The 15,624-nt window shown below is 36.4% G+C and overlaps 1 protein-coding gene across 1 annotated transcript in view; it reads right to left on the bottom strand.

Annotated features, from left to right (window-relative positions):
* The window catches only part of SLC41A2 (solute carrier family 41 member 2), a 55,620-nt gene that overhangs the window by 15,513 nt on the left and 24,483 nt on the right, over positions 1 to 15,624 (bottom strand). The window contains exons 7-8 of the mRNA XM_064456020.1: positions 10,814 to 10,961; positions 10,170 to 10,249 (exon numbers count right to left, since the gene is read on the bottom strand). Of these exons, the coding sequence (XP_064312090.1) occupies positions 10,170 to 10,249; positions 10,814 to 10,961 (228 nt within the window). The remainder of the gene's footprint in view (positions 1 to 10,169; positions 10,250 to 10,813; positions 10,962 to 15,624) is intronic.

Genomic DNA, 15,624 nt, shown 5'->3' with positions numbered 1-15,624 from the left:
TTATAACCATCGTTTAGAGAAAGTATGCCCCAAGCCCTATTGTGCATGTAGATAACAAGAAAAATGAATGAAAATTAGGAATAGTGATTCTAAAACAAACTGGCCAGCCATGGGACACTGGTAAAAAGGAGGCGATACCTGCTCTGCAAAGGAAGCTGACATGTTAACCGAAACAGCCAGTGCGGAGTGTGATTTTGAGAGGTGTAACAGTCTCTTTTCTATTTTAACTACAGCTAAGTTGAACATATACAATCTATTTTAGCTACCTGGAAACGCGATACTCATGTTAAAAAACATTATTTTATATTTCATTTGGTCTGAGACTCAATAAGCTCATATCAGTGGTATATGGATATTTTTAAACTCACAGAAGACAGGCAGGTGTAGTGACATGTAAAAAGCTTCTAGAATCCATATGACCTGCCCAGTCTCAAACAGCCGACAATGTATGGTTGATGGATAGCAGCAGTCACACTGTCTTTTAGTTCTGTCCACCCAACTACCAGTTCTTCCTTCTAACTTTTTGAACCTTTGGGCCAACTTCAACCACATTTGACAGAAGGATTCCAAGAGATACTATCTCCAAGTATGGTTAAACAAGCTAACAAAAAGGAAACAGTGGCCAGGTAAATAAAGAGAAGATTCAAACCTGTGCCCTCAGTGAGACAAAGGCAGTAATACGAGCTTTATAGTTAACAGCATAAGCATGCCAACCTAGCCTGGAGTTAGGCATGATGCCTCTTGCTCAGCCAGTAGTTCAGTGACACAGAAGAGGAACAAAGATGCTGTCGAAAGCAGAGGGAGAATGGAGAGTGTGTTTTGAGCAGCAGGTATCGCAGGGACACAAAGCCATAGGGAACACCGGGGGTTGAAAGGGCTGTCTGGTGCTCTGAAAACTCAGGATACAAATCAGCACAGAATCAGGTTTCATTATTCTGCAGGTCATGGAATGACTTGTACAAAGCTGTGCTTGCATTGAATGAATCACTTCAATATGTACAGAGATATTCAGTTTGTTTTGTAACAGCAGTCACTATGCATGTGAACTTATCTCAGCAGTATCAGATTAATCAGATCCCTGCAAGAAGCTGAAAACAGATAAAACTGTGTAGGTTGACAAGATGTCAATACACAAAATTGATAGCTTCTCAGCATCTTGCATAAAATGGTCATGTGCTCAGTAACTGCTCATGATATGAAAATCTCTGTAGAGATACATGAGGACTTTTTCCATGAACATTTAAGTCAGAAATTTTTTTTTCTAGAAAACAGTATTGCAGTTATCATAGCAAATATTTTGTAATAAAGACTAACTTTGTTAGCTTCTTTTCATTCTCCTGAGAACTACAACACAGAAGAAAATTTCTTTCAAAAGTAAAATCCTGCAACTGCTACTGCATTCCGCTCAGAGCAGCACATGTGGTTAAATTCAATATGAGAGTGCTACTTTGTCAGTAAGCAGAAGAGACTTTGCTAAAGTGTGAAGGATGTCACGCTGACTTACAACATTAAAATAAAATTGGAAACCTCATCATTTTATAGAGCCAGTTAAAGGCTAAGCAAGGATAAATACTTCTGAAAACTGTTATCACAGTTCTTTTTTGTCTAACAAGCAAGAAAACCATATTCAAAGTAGAGCCAAAGCCATGTCACATATTTGCAAATAGGCCCAAAGGCATGATTCTATTAATTGTTATCTGGGAAAAAAAAGGACTTTTTGCTAATAATAGAAGTAATCATGCTATTCAGAAAACCACATTAAAAGTACTTTACATCAATGTACCTTAAAGAATATTTCAAAGCAAATCTGTGTCTCATAAGCCTCATTACAGGTAAAAACCCACAAGTTAAGGGAAGCTGTATGGGTGTTGCTCTAGGTAACATACTGGGCTGTTTTTCCCTTAGATGTTACACCACATGTTTTGATTAACCCGGCAACGTTTTCAAGGGAAAACTGGGAGAAGCAGCTGATAAACCAGAGGGTTGTACTGCCATTCAGCAGGAACTGGATAGGCTGGAGAATTGGGTTGAGAGGAATCTCACAAAGTTCAACAAAAGGAAACACGAAGTCCTGCACCTGGGTGGGAAATAACCCCATGCACCAGTACACTGGGAGTTGACCAGCTGGAAAGCAGCTCTGCAAAGAAGGACAGGGCTGCCCTGGAGGACAAGAAGTTGACTATGACCCAGCAATCTACCTTCGTGGCAAAGGTCAACAGCATCCTGGGCTGTGTTAGGAAAAGCATCACCAGCAGGCCAAGAGAGGTGATGCTTCCTCTGCGTTCTGCACTGGTGAGGTCACATCTGGAGTACCGCATCCATTTCTGAGCTCCCCAGTGCAAGAAATGGACTTACTGGAGTGAGTCTGACACAGGGCCAAAGGGACTACAGCATCTTTTATAAAAGGAGAGGTTAAGACCTGCGTCTGTTCAGCCTGGAGAAGAGAAGGCTCAGGAGGATCTTATCAATGTGTATAAATACCTGAGGTGAGGGATGATGGCTCCCTAGCCAGGTGCTTCTCATTAGTACCCATTGACAGGACAAGAGGCAATGAGAAGAAGTTGAAACACAAGATATTCCATCTGAACACAAAAAACCCCAAATTTTTTTCCAGTGAGGGTGGTCACACACTGGAACAGGTTGCCCAGAGAGATTGTGGAATCACTGTCTGTGGAGATATTAAAAACCCTATTGGACACAGTACTGGACAACCTGCTCTAGTGGACTCTGCTCAAGCAGGGGGTTGGACTAGGTCTCAAAAGGTCCCTTCCAACCTAAATGCTTCTGTGATTTTATAGAAAAGTAAATAAAGCCACCTCTTCCTCACAACTCTATTTCAGTTTTGTTTCAAATGAACAGAGCAAGCATTACTTGTTTATTGCTTTTGGAGAACAGATGTATCTGTCTAACCTTACATAAGGACTCTAAATTTTGAATCTTGAGCAGACAAGGTACTTGTCTTCCTATGATTTTCCAAGGTAGCTCACTGTCTTTTAGACACTGTTCGGAGCCCCTTGCTCAGGGTTTTAGTTTATATGCAGAAGGCCACACCCAGAATCAAGGTGTTCCAAAGCCAAAGTTCATAGTAAATGCAGCCCTCTAAGTTGTATAGTAACCTGTAACTGGTCCATTTGTAGACCTGGTATAAATTATGATGCTGTTGAATAATACAACTACTATTCTTCCTCTCAGACCTCTAATTCAATGCCGAAGTATGGCCTAAATAAACATCGCTTTGATGTTTTACTTTATCCTTAGCATATAACGAATGCCTGATAGTCTTAATTAGTATCTGCTATTCAAAGCTTGAACTGAAAAGAGACTTACTAGTTTCCTTTCTGCTTTTCAGTGGTGCTTGTCGCTATAAATCTGAATGCTTTACAAATATTAAAGTATTTATTTTTAAAACATACCCATGAAGTATTTTTGTACTATCTGAAAAAAGCATTTTTCAGTTTTGGATACCCAATGTAAAATATTTAAGCGTTGGGTTGTTTTTCCAAAATGCTTATGTATTTAAAGCAGATTTCTCAATTATTTAATTTGTACCATAGAATGCTTAGTATTTCTGCAGCACAGATCCAGAATCTCTAATTAGGGATTCCAGAAAAAGAGAATAATTAAGCTATTACTGATCAGTAAAAAAACCTGGTTCAAGGTACTTGTTTAGCACCGGGGCAGAACTGTACGATAGGCAAGAGCAATTTTCCAAAGCAGTATGCAACTACATTATTTATAAAGTTACCTCCTCTCCTATAGGTCCCCATCTCATTCTTCCTTTTTTCTTTTTCTTAAATATATATAAATGAAGAAGGGTTCCTGCAGAAAACTGCCTCCTATGAAAGTACTGAGAGCACACGATAAAGCCTACATACTCATCTTTAATGACCAGTGCCATAACTCTTCATAAGACTATAAAGAACAGTTGCACAATGAGGCAACACAAATAGTTGTGTAAGAATGGGCAAACCACACACACCAATTCTTTGAGACTAAAGATTTTTAGAAATCCAGTTCTATGAAGACAGATTAATCAGCCACAGAATACAGTGTTGTTCCCAAGCACCTTCAATATAGCTTGTGCAATGGGACTAAAATCAATTAATATCCACATAAGGGAAGAATAAGGCCAACACAATTCCCAAACTGACTTTTCTTGTAAATCCTCAAGAGAAGGTAGGCAAGGAGATTCTCACTTTTGCACGCTCAAGAGAACAATCCATAGTCCAAAATAGTCAGTTTTGCGAATTAGTCTTTCTGGAGTTCAACAACAACTTATTTTTGAATGTCATTTGTATTATAAAAATGAAATTAAAGGGAAGGGGAAAAAAATCTCAGTTACAACAGTGACTAAAAGCTCTAAATTGTTGAAAAATCGGATTATCTTTCAGAAAATTCAAGATCAACTTTTGCCCTGACCTCTCTACCACTAACTTCAAAAAATCATGCTTTATGCGAGTGAAATACTAGCTTAACTAACTACATTTTTATATTGTTTTTCATCCCTATTTCTTCTACCTTCCTTTTTACATTGTAGCATTTTTTTAATACTTAAGTATATTCAGGGAAAAACAGTTGGAAATTATTAGCTTTCCCTATACGGATGTTTTTTAAGAGAAGTCTTTGAGATAATATTATATATGCAAACTATTACATTTTATCTTTGATTTGACTCATAAATAATTTATTTCCTATGCCTAATAAAAAATTGTTCCTTGACTGTCAAAAAATAAAAATATTCTGGATATGATTATGTTGTGAAAACTATGACTAAAAAGTAAAAAATTTACAAGACTTAAAAGAAAGAACATACATCTATAATAGCATAAAATATGCAGATTTACACGTACAGGTTGGCAACTAAAAAGTAGGAACACGATCACTCAATAATGCACCAGAAGCAAATATCCAAAACCAAAACCCTCCTCTTTTTTCATGCCAAAAAAAAGACGGAATTATAAAGTTCTCATACAGTATAGGTGCCTTCTGGGACTATCACATTCTTTCCAATTCAGGATGAAGAAAAATTAATTTGCTGCCCAGCCAAATTGCTCTACTACCATGCAGGTACACTAATGTTTTCCCTTGTAATTTACAGAGGCAGATTTCAGCCATTCAGCGATTATCTTCTAATCAAAGCACTTCTCTGTTGTATGAAAGCTGAGAGTACAACTATGCTATAAGGTATTTAAATATCTAAAGTTATTAAAAAATTAAGTTTATTTTTTGAGCAGGAATGGTTTCTCTGTATTTTCTTTCCATGTTCTGCAAAGCAAACAACTTGCAGCAAAAGCTTCCTGAAAAAACCTGAAAGTCTGTCATTCAATTTATCCTACTAATAGATAAAAAAGGTATGGCTTGGGGAATATTATATAAGCTTAACTTTCATCCCCCAGCCAACAGACATTCAGTAAGTTTTGTGTTAAATTTTCTCATACAGGTCTCTCATATTCCTTGGTCTACATCTATTCGCTCCAGATATCAAATAATCTTACAATATGTACAGCCCAAGAGTACAAAATATTACAACAGATTTGTATTGCTTCAAACCATCTGCAAAGGCAATTTTTCTACATAAAGCCTGCAAAGCATTTCTGATTTTCAGGTGTTTTCAAAATTAATTTGCGGAACCTCCATTCTATAAAAATGGGGTAAGGTCTAGCAACATGTTGGTTGTTATGCAGTGACTCCTGAAATGCAAATACTTAGACGATATCTCAAAATGTTTTGTCTAAGCATACAATGAAAATGGAAAGGTAAATGGCTCTATCTGGTAACTGCACCTTAGTTAATTTCTGCTGCATATTCAGACGCATATAATTGTTTAAGGCATTATCTTTTTTCTGCACAAAAGGAATTCGGCTACTTGAAAATTGCAATTCCTGAGCCAAATTCAACACACTGATGCTGTAAAAGGATTTGCAAATTTTAACCATCTCATGCATTAGAAAACATAATGATCAACTTGAGTATCTAGGCTGAAGCACAGCCACACCTGGGATTAGTTATTTTATTCAGAACTTCAGTACATCAGGCACAGGCACCTAAATCTCAAGTAGTTTATAAGTATCACAATGGCTGAAACCACAAAATTATTTATTTATTTTTAAAAAGCAGAGTCACAATTTAACCTAACCAACCATAGAATTAAAAATAAGCATTAATCTCAATAAATGCTTTCAATGGGAAAAATGGAAAAGCTGTTGCAAAATACCCCTGGCCACCAGCAGTAAAGCTGACTATAAATGCCTGTCTGCTTAAGAACGATTTTAATATTGCTGGCAAGTATTTGCTGTTATTGTTAATAGGGGCAGGAACCTTTGAGGTTGCTCAAATTCCAGACCAGTATTTCTTAAACCAAAAGATTTATGGCTCCACACTGTAACATATGTGATGAAAGTAACTTGTCTTACATCTAAAGAATATGCAAACTATCTAGACAGGACCAGGTTGAAAGCTACTTAATGGTGCACACAGGAAGCTTAACCTCTGACAACTTTACAGCGTCAGGATTTTGAGATATGGCAACTAGCACTGAAAATAAACAGTGACAGCTTGAAATCCTGGGCAAATTTACACTGTCTTCAAATTTTGGCTGGACACAACCCCAACTGGTTACAATATTTCTTTTAAGGTTTCCCTGGTTTCCTTCAGGTTTTCTATGTTGTAGGAGCAACAAACTTTAAGGTAAGGGAAAGGAAAAGGCATCTGAAAAGCATTTTGAGGGGAAAACCCTCAGCTCTTTTCACTGCTTAGGCTTACAATGAGAATTCCAAGGCCAGGAAAGCACTGGTAGAGAAAGCTTTCTGCAACACTAATATTTAAAAAGCCATCTGTTAAGTGGTCTAGCACACCTTTTATGTCAGTAAATGAGTGTCAACAGATGTGCTTTTTTAACTGAAAGATTTCCTAAACTCCACTTTACTACACTATACTGGCGAGCAATATCAAAAGGTGCCAGTAGAATTATGAGGCTAATCTAACAGCAACCAAAAAAATTCTCCTACCTACAATTTCCTTTTCCAGGAGGTGTACCATAAAACAGGCCCACTCCGCATCCTCCACACAGAACATATTTTCTCTATATTTTCCAATAGAAATGCCTCTGTCCCTAGAATTCTGAGGGTTAGCACACACACATACAACACTTACATATTACTCCCCTCTGCTTTTTTGTGGATGAGGGAAAACCAGAATTCTGTACTGCTTCTGTTGTTGCCGAGTGGCACTGCAAAAACATTATCATTATTGGTAGAAACAGGCCATGGGCCTTTGGCTAATCTTACCATATGCTACAGTTGCAAGACTCTACTCTTGGCCTGTTAGACTTGCTGTGAGCTTGTTAGGAGCTCCAAAATAGAGCTTGGCATGAGGTTTCCCTTCTAACAATGTAGAGTTTGAGTTTGGGATAATAGCAAAGGTCCTGAAAATATGGACACAGGACTATAACTAACTCACTGGTTGTCCATTACTAGCCACTGAAGAAGTTTAAACTTTGAGAGCTGGGAAAAGACTGCTTTATGCATAATAAGAAAAGAAGGAGCTAAGCATGGAAAATCCAGATGAGCAACAGAGTAAGGCGCCTGGTGTGGCTTGGAAAATAACATGCTCAGATATTGCGCAGTAGTCCAGGGCAGATGACGAAGGCTAAGAACAGTCTAGAAATACAAAACTTCTTATGAAAAGGCAACATTTTGAATGCGGTGGTACAATCACCACAGGAATCATCACCACAGAACCACTGTGGAACTGCCACAGCTACAAGCATGCCTTTTGCTGTCCCTGCCTTCTCGAAGGACTCTCTCTTTCCCTGCCTGCTCCAATAGCCCCAGCTTTCCCTCTCTTCCACATGCCTAATTCTTCAAGGATCTTTTGACCTGTCAGATGATTGTCCAGGGCTATGTATAGTTTTTGGCTAGTTCTTTTTCTATAAAGATGGTTCAAAAGAATGTATGAACACTGCCTTAACTCTGCGATAAAATTATGAAAGAAAATAAGAAAAAATAAGAAACATGAGGCCTTGAGAAAGGTGTGTATCCCTGAGAGCTGTATCCATAGTAGGTGGCAAGTCCAGAATAAGTGAGTCCATAGAGAATAAGTGAGTTTACGGAGAAAATCCAGAAGTATTCTGGTACTGTACTGGAGCAGTAATAGAAGGCTACAGGGAAACAGTAAGAAATAACCACCAGACAGTCGTTGGCTTTTGTAATCAAGGGATGTCATCTAGGAAAGCAGGACCACTGGTAAGAGTAGTGGTTTGGGTACACCTGCCTAAAAAGAAAAAACAGCCACCTTCTCTTAGGAAGCAAATCCAGGGGGTTACCAAAAAGGACTATTTTAAGAAAAGCTACAGATATAAAGCAGAAAAAGGTTGAAGACCAACATGTCTGCCCTGCTTTTTGGGTATCTGGAAATCAAAACAGAAACACAAAAGGTAGATACAAGTACTTGCAATTTCGAATTAATACAAAGGCAAGGCACAGGCAAGGAAGCATAAAGGCTGAAGTGTAAAAATTAATTACAGTTAGCAAGGAGCACAAGTAGCAACACAGAAATGCTTCATATTAAAAGTAAGAATGAAGAACATACTGGACCTTAAAGTGAAAGAAGAGCAAGCAACCTGCTCTAGAAGACTGAAATACTCAGTTCATTTTTTCTACTGCCTTCATAAAAATGGTGATATCTGATCACAAACTGATATGTATTAGGGCCTGAGGGCGAGTTAAATATAGTGCATCCTTAGAGAACTAAATGAACAATCCACGAATTATCAGTGATCATTTTTGCAAACTAATTATCTTGGAGATTAGAGAATACCAGAGGTCTGTAATGGGGAAAACAGAAAATATATCTTGAAAAAGGGCGAAAAAGGATGACCCAGGGAATCTGTATATCAGTGAAATTTATATTCCTACATAAGTATTAGAACAAATTATTAAAAGGACAATTTATAAGCATCTAGAAGATATGAAAGCTGCACAACAAGAACTAACATGAATTTGCCAAGAACATGCTTTTGTCAAAACAATGCGATTTCTTCCTCTAACTGAACAGCTTGCCTAATGGTGTCAGCAATAGATATACTAACTCTCAACTGCAGTAAAGCCTATAAGAATGTTTTGGTGCTATCCCATGCTACATTTCCAGTAGCAATGCCTGGAAAATTAATTATGCAGGGCAATGTGGTTCAAAATTAAAACTCTGTGTCCATATTACCATTTTGTTATGAAGGTGGAAAACAAGTGGTCATAATTCACTTAAGTGATAGCTTAGAAAACAGAAAGAATATAACCATATGGAATTTGCAAAGGCCAAGTTATGCCAAAAGCACTTTGTAAGCCAAAAATTAGAAGTCAGAATCATCTTGGTAATTGGAGAAATGGTTTAAAAACCAACAATATATAAAAGCGCAAAATAATATAAGAAATCAAATGGAGAAAAACAAAAGGGGAAAAGAACAGATAGGCAACAATACAGTGGGAACAGATCTAGTGATTTTAATTACTGCAAACTAAATATGTATCAACCCTGTGACACTGTAGGAAAAAAAAAGCATTTTCATACTGCATCAGTCTAATAAGATATTAACTGTTCTTATAAAATTTACCTTGTTGTCATCATTAGAAGATAGAAAACTTATGGACAAAATTTTTCACAAATACATGTTTATATACCTGGAAAGTGCATACCAAGCATGGGAAACAACACACATTTTTCTTGACAATATATTTACTTGCCTGTAGCAGCCCTGTTAGTTCTTATACCAATGCATATTACATTTAAATAGTAAATTACTGTTTTGAAAATTTGTCCTTGGACAATCATAAGAAAATCCTTGAAATAAATTTTTATCTACATTTTCCTCAGCCATAACCATTTTCAATGTAATATTTGATCATTTAATATTTTAATATACTACTTCAATATTTATACTTTCAGTTTCTTAATGCATACTTTAGGATCCTCCTCATGTTCTCTATCACGTTTAAGGTTGGGAAGCACTCCTTAGGTGTTCGAATAAACAATTGTTGACATTAAAATCAAAACTTGAAATTAATATACCAAATACTAATTAACATAACAGAAATTTACTGTAATAGACTTTTCTCAGACCAAGGTATATCAATTGATACATAGTAACACAACACATAATCTTGGCAGAATCTTACCATTTATTACTGGGGTATAAACAACAATTCCAACTAAGTTAGGATCAGATACAGTTGTGTCCAGAATAAGGCCACCAATACTGAAAAACAAGGTACAATATTTAGAATAAGGCGAGCACTTTCATCAGTTAGTATTTAAAAACTCTTTTAGCAATCTGTGTTAGAACATCTTTAAGCCACAATATTCTTCTCAATCAATCTTCCACCCCCACCATTACCTCATTCTCAGCTACAGACTAACATCACTATGGTTATTTATATATTAAGATTGACTTATTGCAAAGAAAAGACCACAGAAATTCAGCCAATCACTCCACTTTTAAGATTCATGGTCTTCATTTGACTAAATAATCTCTCAGAATTGTGTGCAATCTTGACTGGAAACTGCCGGAGATGAATAGCTCACCATTTCCTTCATTAGATACAGCACGCTTCGGCTCAGTTTTCACAGGCTACCGCTGCCTCCCCCAACTCATTCCCACTTGTGACTTAACTTTGTAACTTCCTTATTTTGGTTAGATAAACGTGTATTCACACCTTACATTCTAGAGGCTCCTTGAATGTTTTTTTTAAGTACAATCAGGTGTTAGATAAGATATATAGAGACACAGGGTGACTATCAAGACGAAGCAAGACAGACTTACCTGCTTATAACCATGGCAGTTATAACAGGCTCCCATCCTGAATGGAGAACAGTTCTGGTAGCTGGATGTTTGGCAGCTATGACAATCCCCATCGGAGTCAGAGCCAAAAAAAAGGCACCAACCAAAGGAGATACATAGTAATATGTCTCTAAAATAATAATATAGAAAAAACAAAAAAACCTGTTTTATTTTCAAGACATTCCTATAAGTTTTTCCTAATTTAGAATTCCAAAATAAATCATAATCTACATCATGCAGCTGAGGAATTTGAATAGTCTTTATCACTGCTGTACCTAAAGTTTCAACTACTGCACTAAACAAGACGGTTAACATCTGCCATCTGTGATCACTGTCTCCTGTCTTCTTAAGGACAGAACACTCTGTGCAAAGTAGGAATTTTGAAGAGGAGTTTTGTATGATGCTTTATGATAAAAAATGCAATAAGGATGCAGAATATAAACCATTATTTTGTAACATATGTACTAAAAAAAAAGAAACTGAATATATTGAAAATGCATTTATATACAAATTCATAGCATATGTACACCCCCTTCTTTCCAAAGCACAGATAATATGGTAGTCTTCCCAGAAATAGCATATCTAAAATGGTGGAAGCACAACGTATAATATTGAGACATTTATATCAGTAGCTCAGTTATTTTATCTGAGTCTGAAAATTCAGTCACGATTCTGCTGCTTGCACCTATCCATCAGAACTGCCTCCACAGAAAGAATACTACTTTTTTTGGATTACTTGATCCACACAGAAGCTATTACAGTGATCAAAGACTTCCTAATTCAAGAGTGAGGTAAATAATGGAAAAATTATCCTCACGGCAAATATATATAAATAAAAACTATGCAAACATTCCACTTTTATATATACTTAGTTTTATGAGGAATGTGGTCGGTCATATATTTAAAGTTAAATTCATTTTGTCTAAACTTTCAGAATCTGGACAAGTTTTAATGCAAAATACATTCTAAATTAACAGATCAAAGTAGTTGATGTAGAACACAAACACTTTACCAAATAAGAATATTTAGTATATAAAAAAGTATTCTCACCCAAGTATTATGGCTTACTACAAAGACTGAAAATTCAAGCAATTACTGCTTTGATATTATCTTGGTGGAGCTAAAATTACTCCTGGAAGAATTGCTGTAATGTTTTCAGAAATTACTATCCTTCTGCATTAACTGGTAACATCCTCTGCAGCACAGCCAGCAAAAAAGATAGTAAGATACCTTTCACTGTGTAAGCCAGAAGTAGAAAGCTATGAGAATGAGAAAAAGCCCAAAGGAGAGTTAATTTTTTCCCTTCGTTTTCTAACTATTCTACAGTATATTATTGCCTTCTTCCTTGGTGGTGCCTTTTTTCCTCCTTTCTCCTCTTTCTGTGAACTAAGAGGTGGGCCCGATGTAAAGAGTTAGTACTCAAAAGAGTACCCACAATACATGATACCTTTATTTGACAATTATAGTTTTGTTTTATCAAACTGAATAAAAAAGACAAAAATGTACTGATGTAAAGTTCTTGAACTACTTACTGCCCAGAGAAACGCATCCTTCCCTCCACTTACAATGAAGAAAGGTCCCTGTGCGCATTAAAATTGGTCACATGGAAAGGCATCATTCATTCTACATCTATTTATTTAAAAATTTGAAACTTCCTTCCTTCCCCCCCCCCCCTTTTTTTTTTGTCCCTAAGACATAAATCATACTCTATTCCTGCTACTTTTTCTTCCTCCTTCTCTTGTCTGTTCATTTCATATGGAACCAAGGTGAGGCATTAGCATGTACCAGACAACCAATAACTTTTAAAGGTCAGAATGAGAGAATAGCTCTAATGTAGTATATTTAGTAAAATACGACAGGGCACAAAATAAGTTCCAAGTCTTTGTCACAATTTTGGAGAGGTTGCCATTTTTACTAAAAGGTAAAGTCTGCTGGTCAGCAAAGATCCTCTGTTGCAAACAAACATTGAACAGCAAAATACAGATGCAATGGTGAGCATTACCCTAATTAATCACTATTTTAAAAAAGTCTTTCACTTGTACATCAACAATTAGCCCACTGTACTCTTTGTTACAGGACTTCTATCAACACAGGAAAGGACACTGAAGTTCAAAAAGTATGCCTTTTACAGTAATTTATTTTTTAATCCCACTAAAAACTTAAAGAACTTGTTAAAATGTGTTCAAGAAAAAAGGGAGTGTATTTAACTATCTGCACCAGTCTCCAAGCTTGGAGAGCTACTCCAAGAATGTAGTCCAAGAGTTACAAAGAACACTTAAAATACTTAAAGTATATCATATAATTCCTCTCTTCTGGGGAAAAAAAAAGCACACATAGATAAAACTGAAATCAGTCCAGCAAATGAACAATGAATACTAACCAAGAATTATTTAATAGGTAACTTCTAAATAATTAATAACTATGTAGAATATAAAATACACATAAACATACATCATCCTGTCACAGAAATGTTTTCTAAGAAGTTTAAAAAAATGGAAAAAATACGAGAAGACAATCTCGCTAGTGTATAACGATTCATGAATTATAACCAAACCAAATATAATTTATATCTGCAGTGCATTTCAGAAGTCAGCAAGTAGCCAGAAGCAAGGGCACCTTTACAAATCTTAGAAAACATGACTAACCCAGAGCTGATTATCGAACTTTTCACTAGTTGAATTCAACATATTTTAAGTCAGTTAACAGCAACTACAGGAAAAAAGGAAATATGCATCCATAAAATGACACAAGCTGTCATTTTTATAGCAAAGCAAAAGTCAGACAAACTTTCAAGAGGATGAATATGTGTTTTATAGCAATAAAATCAAAGTGCATAGTGATAAAAAAAGACAATGACATGACACAAAATGCAACCAGTGGATTTTTTTACACACTAAGATAGGACTTTCAAGACTGCTCAGCAATGGCTTACCTTTGTTCCTCTGAGCGATTAGCAAGGGAGGGGAGTTAATTTTTTTGGCCTTATTGTTCAACATTTTAGTATATATAAACATCTTAATTTCACTGTGGAGAAAAGTGTAGAGAAAACTTACAAAATGGGTCTTATACACAAGTCTTTAAATGGAGTTGGGCATAAACTGGGTTATAAAGGCTACCCCGTTGTTGCAATACTGTCATAAGTTTCTTCTTGAAAAGAACAAAAGCCAGGAGTGGCTTTCAGGAGTGGGGGATTTCCAAGGACAGGACACAGCCAGATCTTAGATTCTTTTTTTTAAAAACCTTCTGCTATGATAATATACTAGCACTTTATTGGGATTCTCTGTTCTAAAGTGCTAGAGGGAATGATAAATAAACAAATAAATAGGCCACCAGCCATCCCCATGCTGCTAAACAAGCAGGAAATCAGGTATATGTATTAATCTGTTTACAAGTTTTAGACCAGACAACTGAAATTCACCCTGGCCAGGTTTTTTTAAGGCAAAGATGATGTAAAAATTAAGGCAAGGCAGCTGCTCCCTACCAGAACTTCAAATTCTACTGCCTGTCTATTAAGTTAAATTAAAAACACAACTATAGAGCAATTAATAGTTTAGAATAATATTACAGAATCTGTCACAAGTGAACAACAGTAGATGACAGTTACCTACGGGGCCTGTGAAACTACTCACTTAGCTCCATCAACTCCAGTCTAACTCTTGGGAACACAGTTTTTTTTGTTGGGTTTTGGTTTTTTTTAGCTATGGGAGACTCTACCTGTAGAATACCTTACTATAAGAATCTAAAAAGATGTTAACCTTGAGATGCATCTTTTAAGGAAAGGTGGGACATCTTCTTCTTCATACTTAATACACAGAAGAAAAAAATGTATTCTGCAATAGCTGGAGAATGGGAAAAGGAAATAAATGAGCCGTCTTTTAGGGCTCAGTTCACTCCATCTTTGATAGGTTTATAGCAGGTAGCTTGCATGGTAAAAGGAATCTTGTTCAACCTGTCTTTGCTATAGAATTTGTACCATCCAACAGTGGAAGATCAACCCCTAAAAGCGCTCAACTTCTCAATGAACTTCTGACTGTGACCTGAAATTAAAAAAGGAAGGAGGGAACAGAAAAGAGACAAGGTTCTCATTTGGGTCCTTACTGATCTTCATTCACTTTAAGCCCTCATCCCTTTAGTAAACAGTGATATAAATTAATCTTCTAGTTCAGAGAACTCAGATGCATTATGTTTTACTCCTTGTGCAGGGCATCTGCTGTGAAATACCATTCAGTGCAGTGCCAACGAAAACAATGCAATCTCTAGTAGGAATAAGAGGCAAACTGGAAATATACTACTTTGAAGCAACTGATAGGAACCTGAAAATAATAATGTGAATCACACAATTTGTCTTCTCAACCCAGACCAAACATACATGAGAGATTAATGCATATATTTAACCATGCTCTGTGAGAAAAAAGAAAAGCTTTGAATGAAGTATTCAGATCATTACTGACAAATGACAAGCAACATGAACCTCCACATTTAATATACTGGGTCTTTCTATTCCAGAGCATTCCCCGTTTTCTGATCGAGGAACTGGAGTTGGGCCCAGCGACAGTCCTGGGGAGCCCTCTAGTGCTTTACCCAGCTAGTTAACAACGATTCACAGACACAGTTCTTTTAAGGGAATTATTAAGGCAGAAAGAACTGTTAACCTTTTGCTATTTAAATCCCCATGTTTCATGCCTTTGCCATTATTTTTAAAACAATGAGGTGAACTTTTAAGAAATTATATATATGATGGCGGCCAAACAAGATGTTTCATTTGGCCCTAGCCTAGGTAAAAACATTACAGT

This window comes from Phalacrocorax carbo, chromosome 1 (assembly GCF_963921805.1).
Source record: "Phalacrocorax carbo chromosome 1, bPhaCar2.1, whole genome shotgun sequence".
Classification (NCBI taxonomy): domain Eukaryota; kingdom Metazoa; phylum Chordata; class Aves; order Suliformes; family Phalacrocoracidae; genus Phalacrocorax; species Phalacrocorax carbo.
This window is presented reverse-complemented; position numbering and strand designations above follow the sequence as displayed.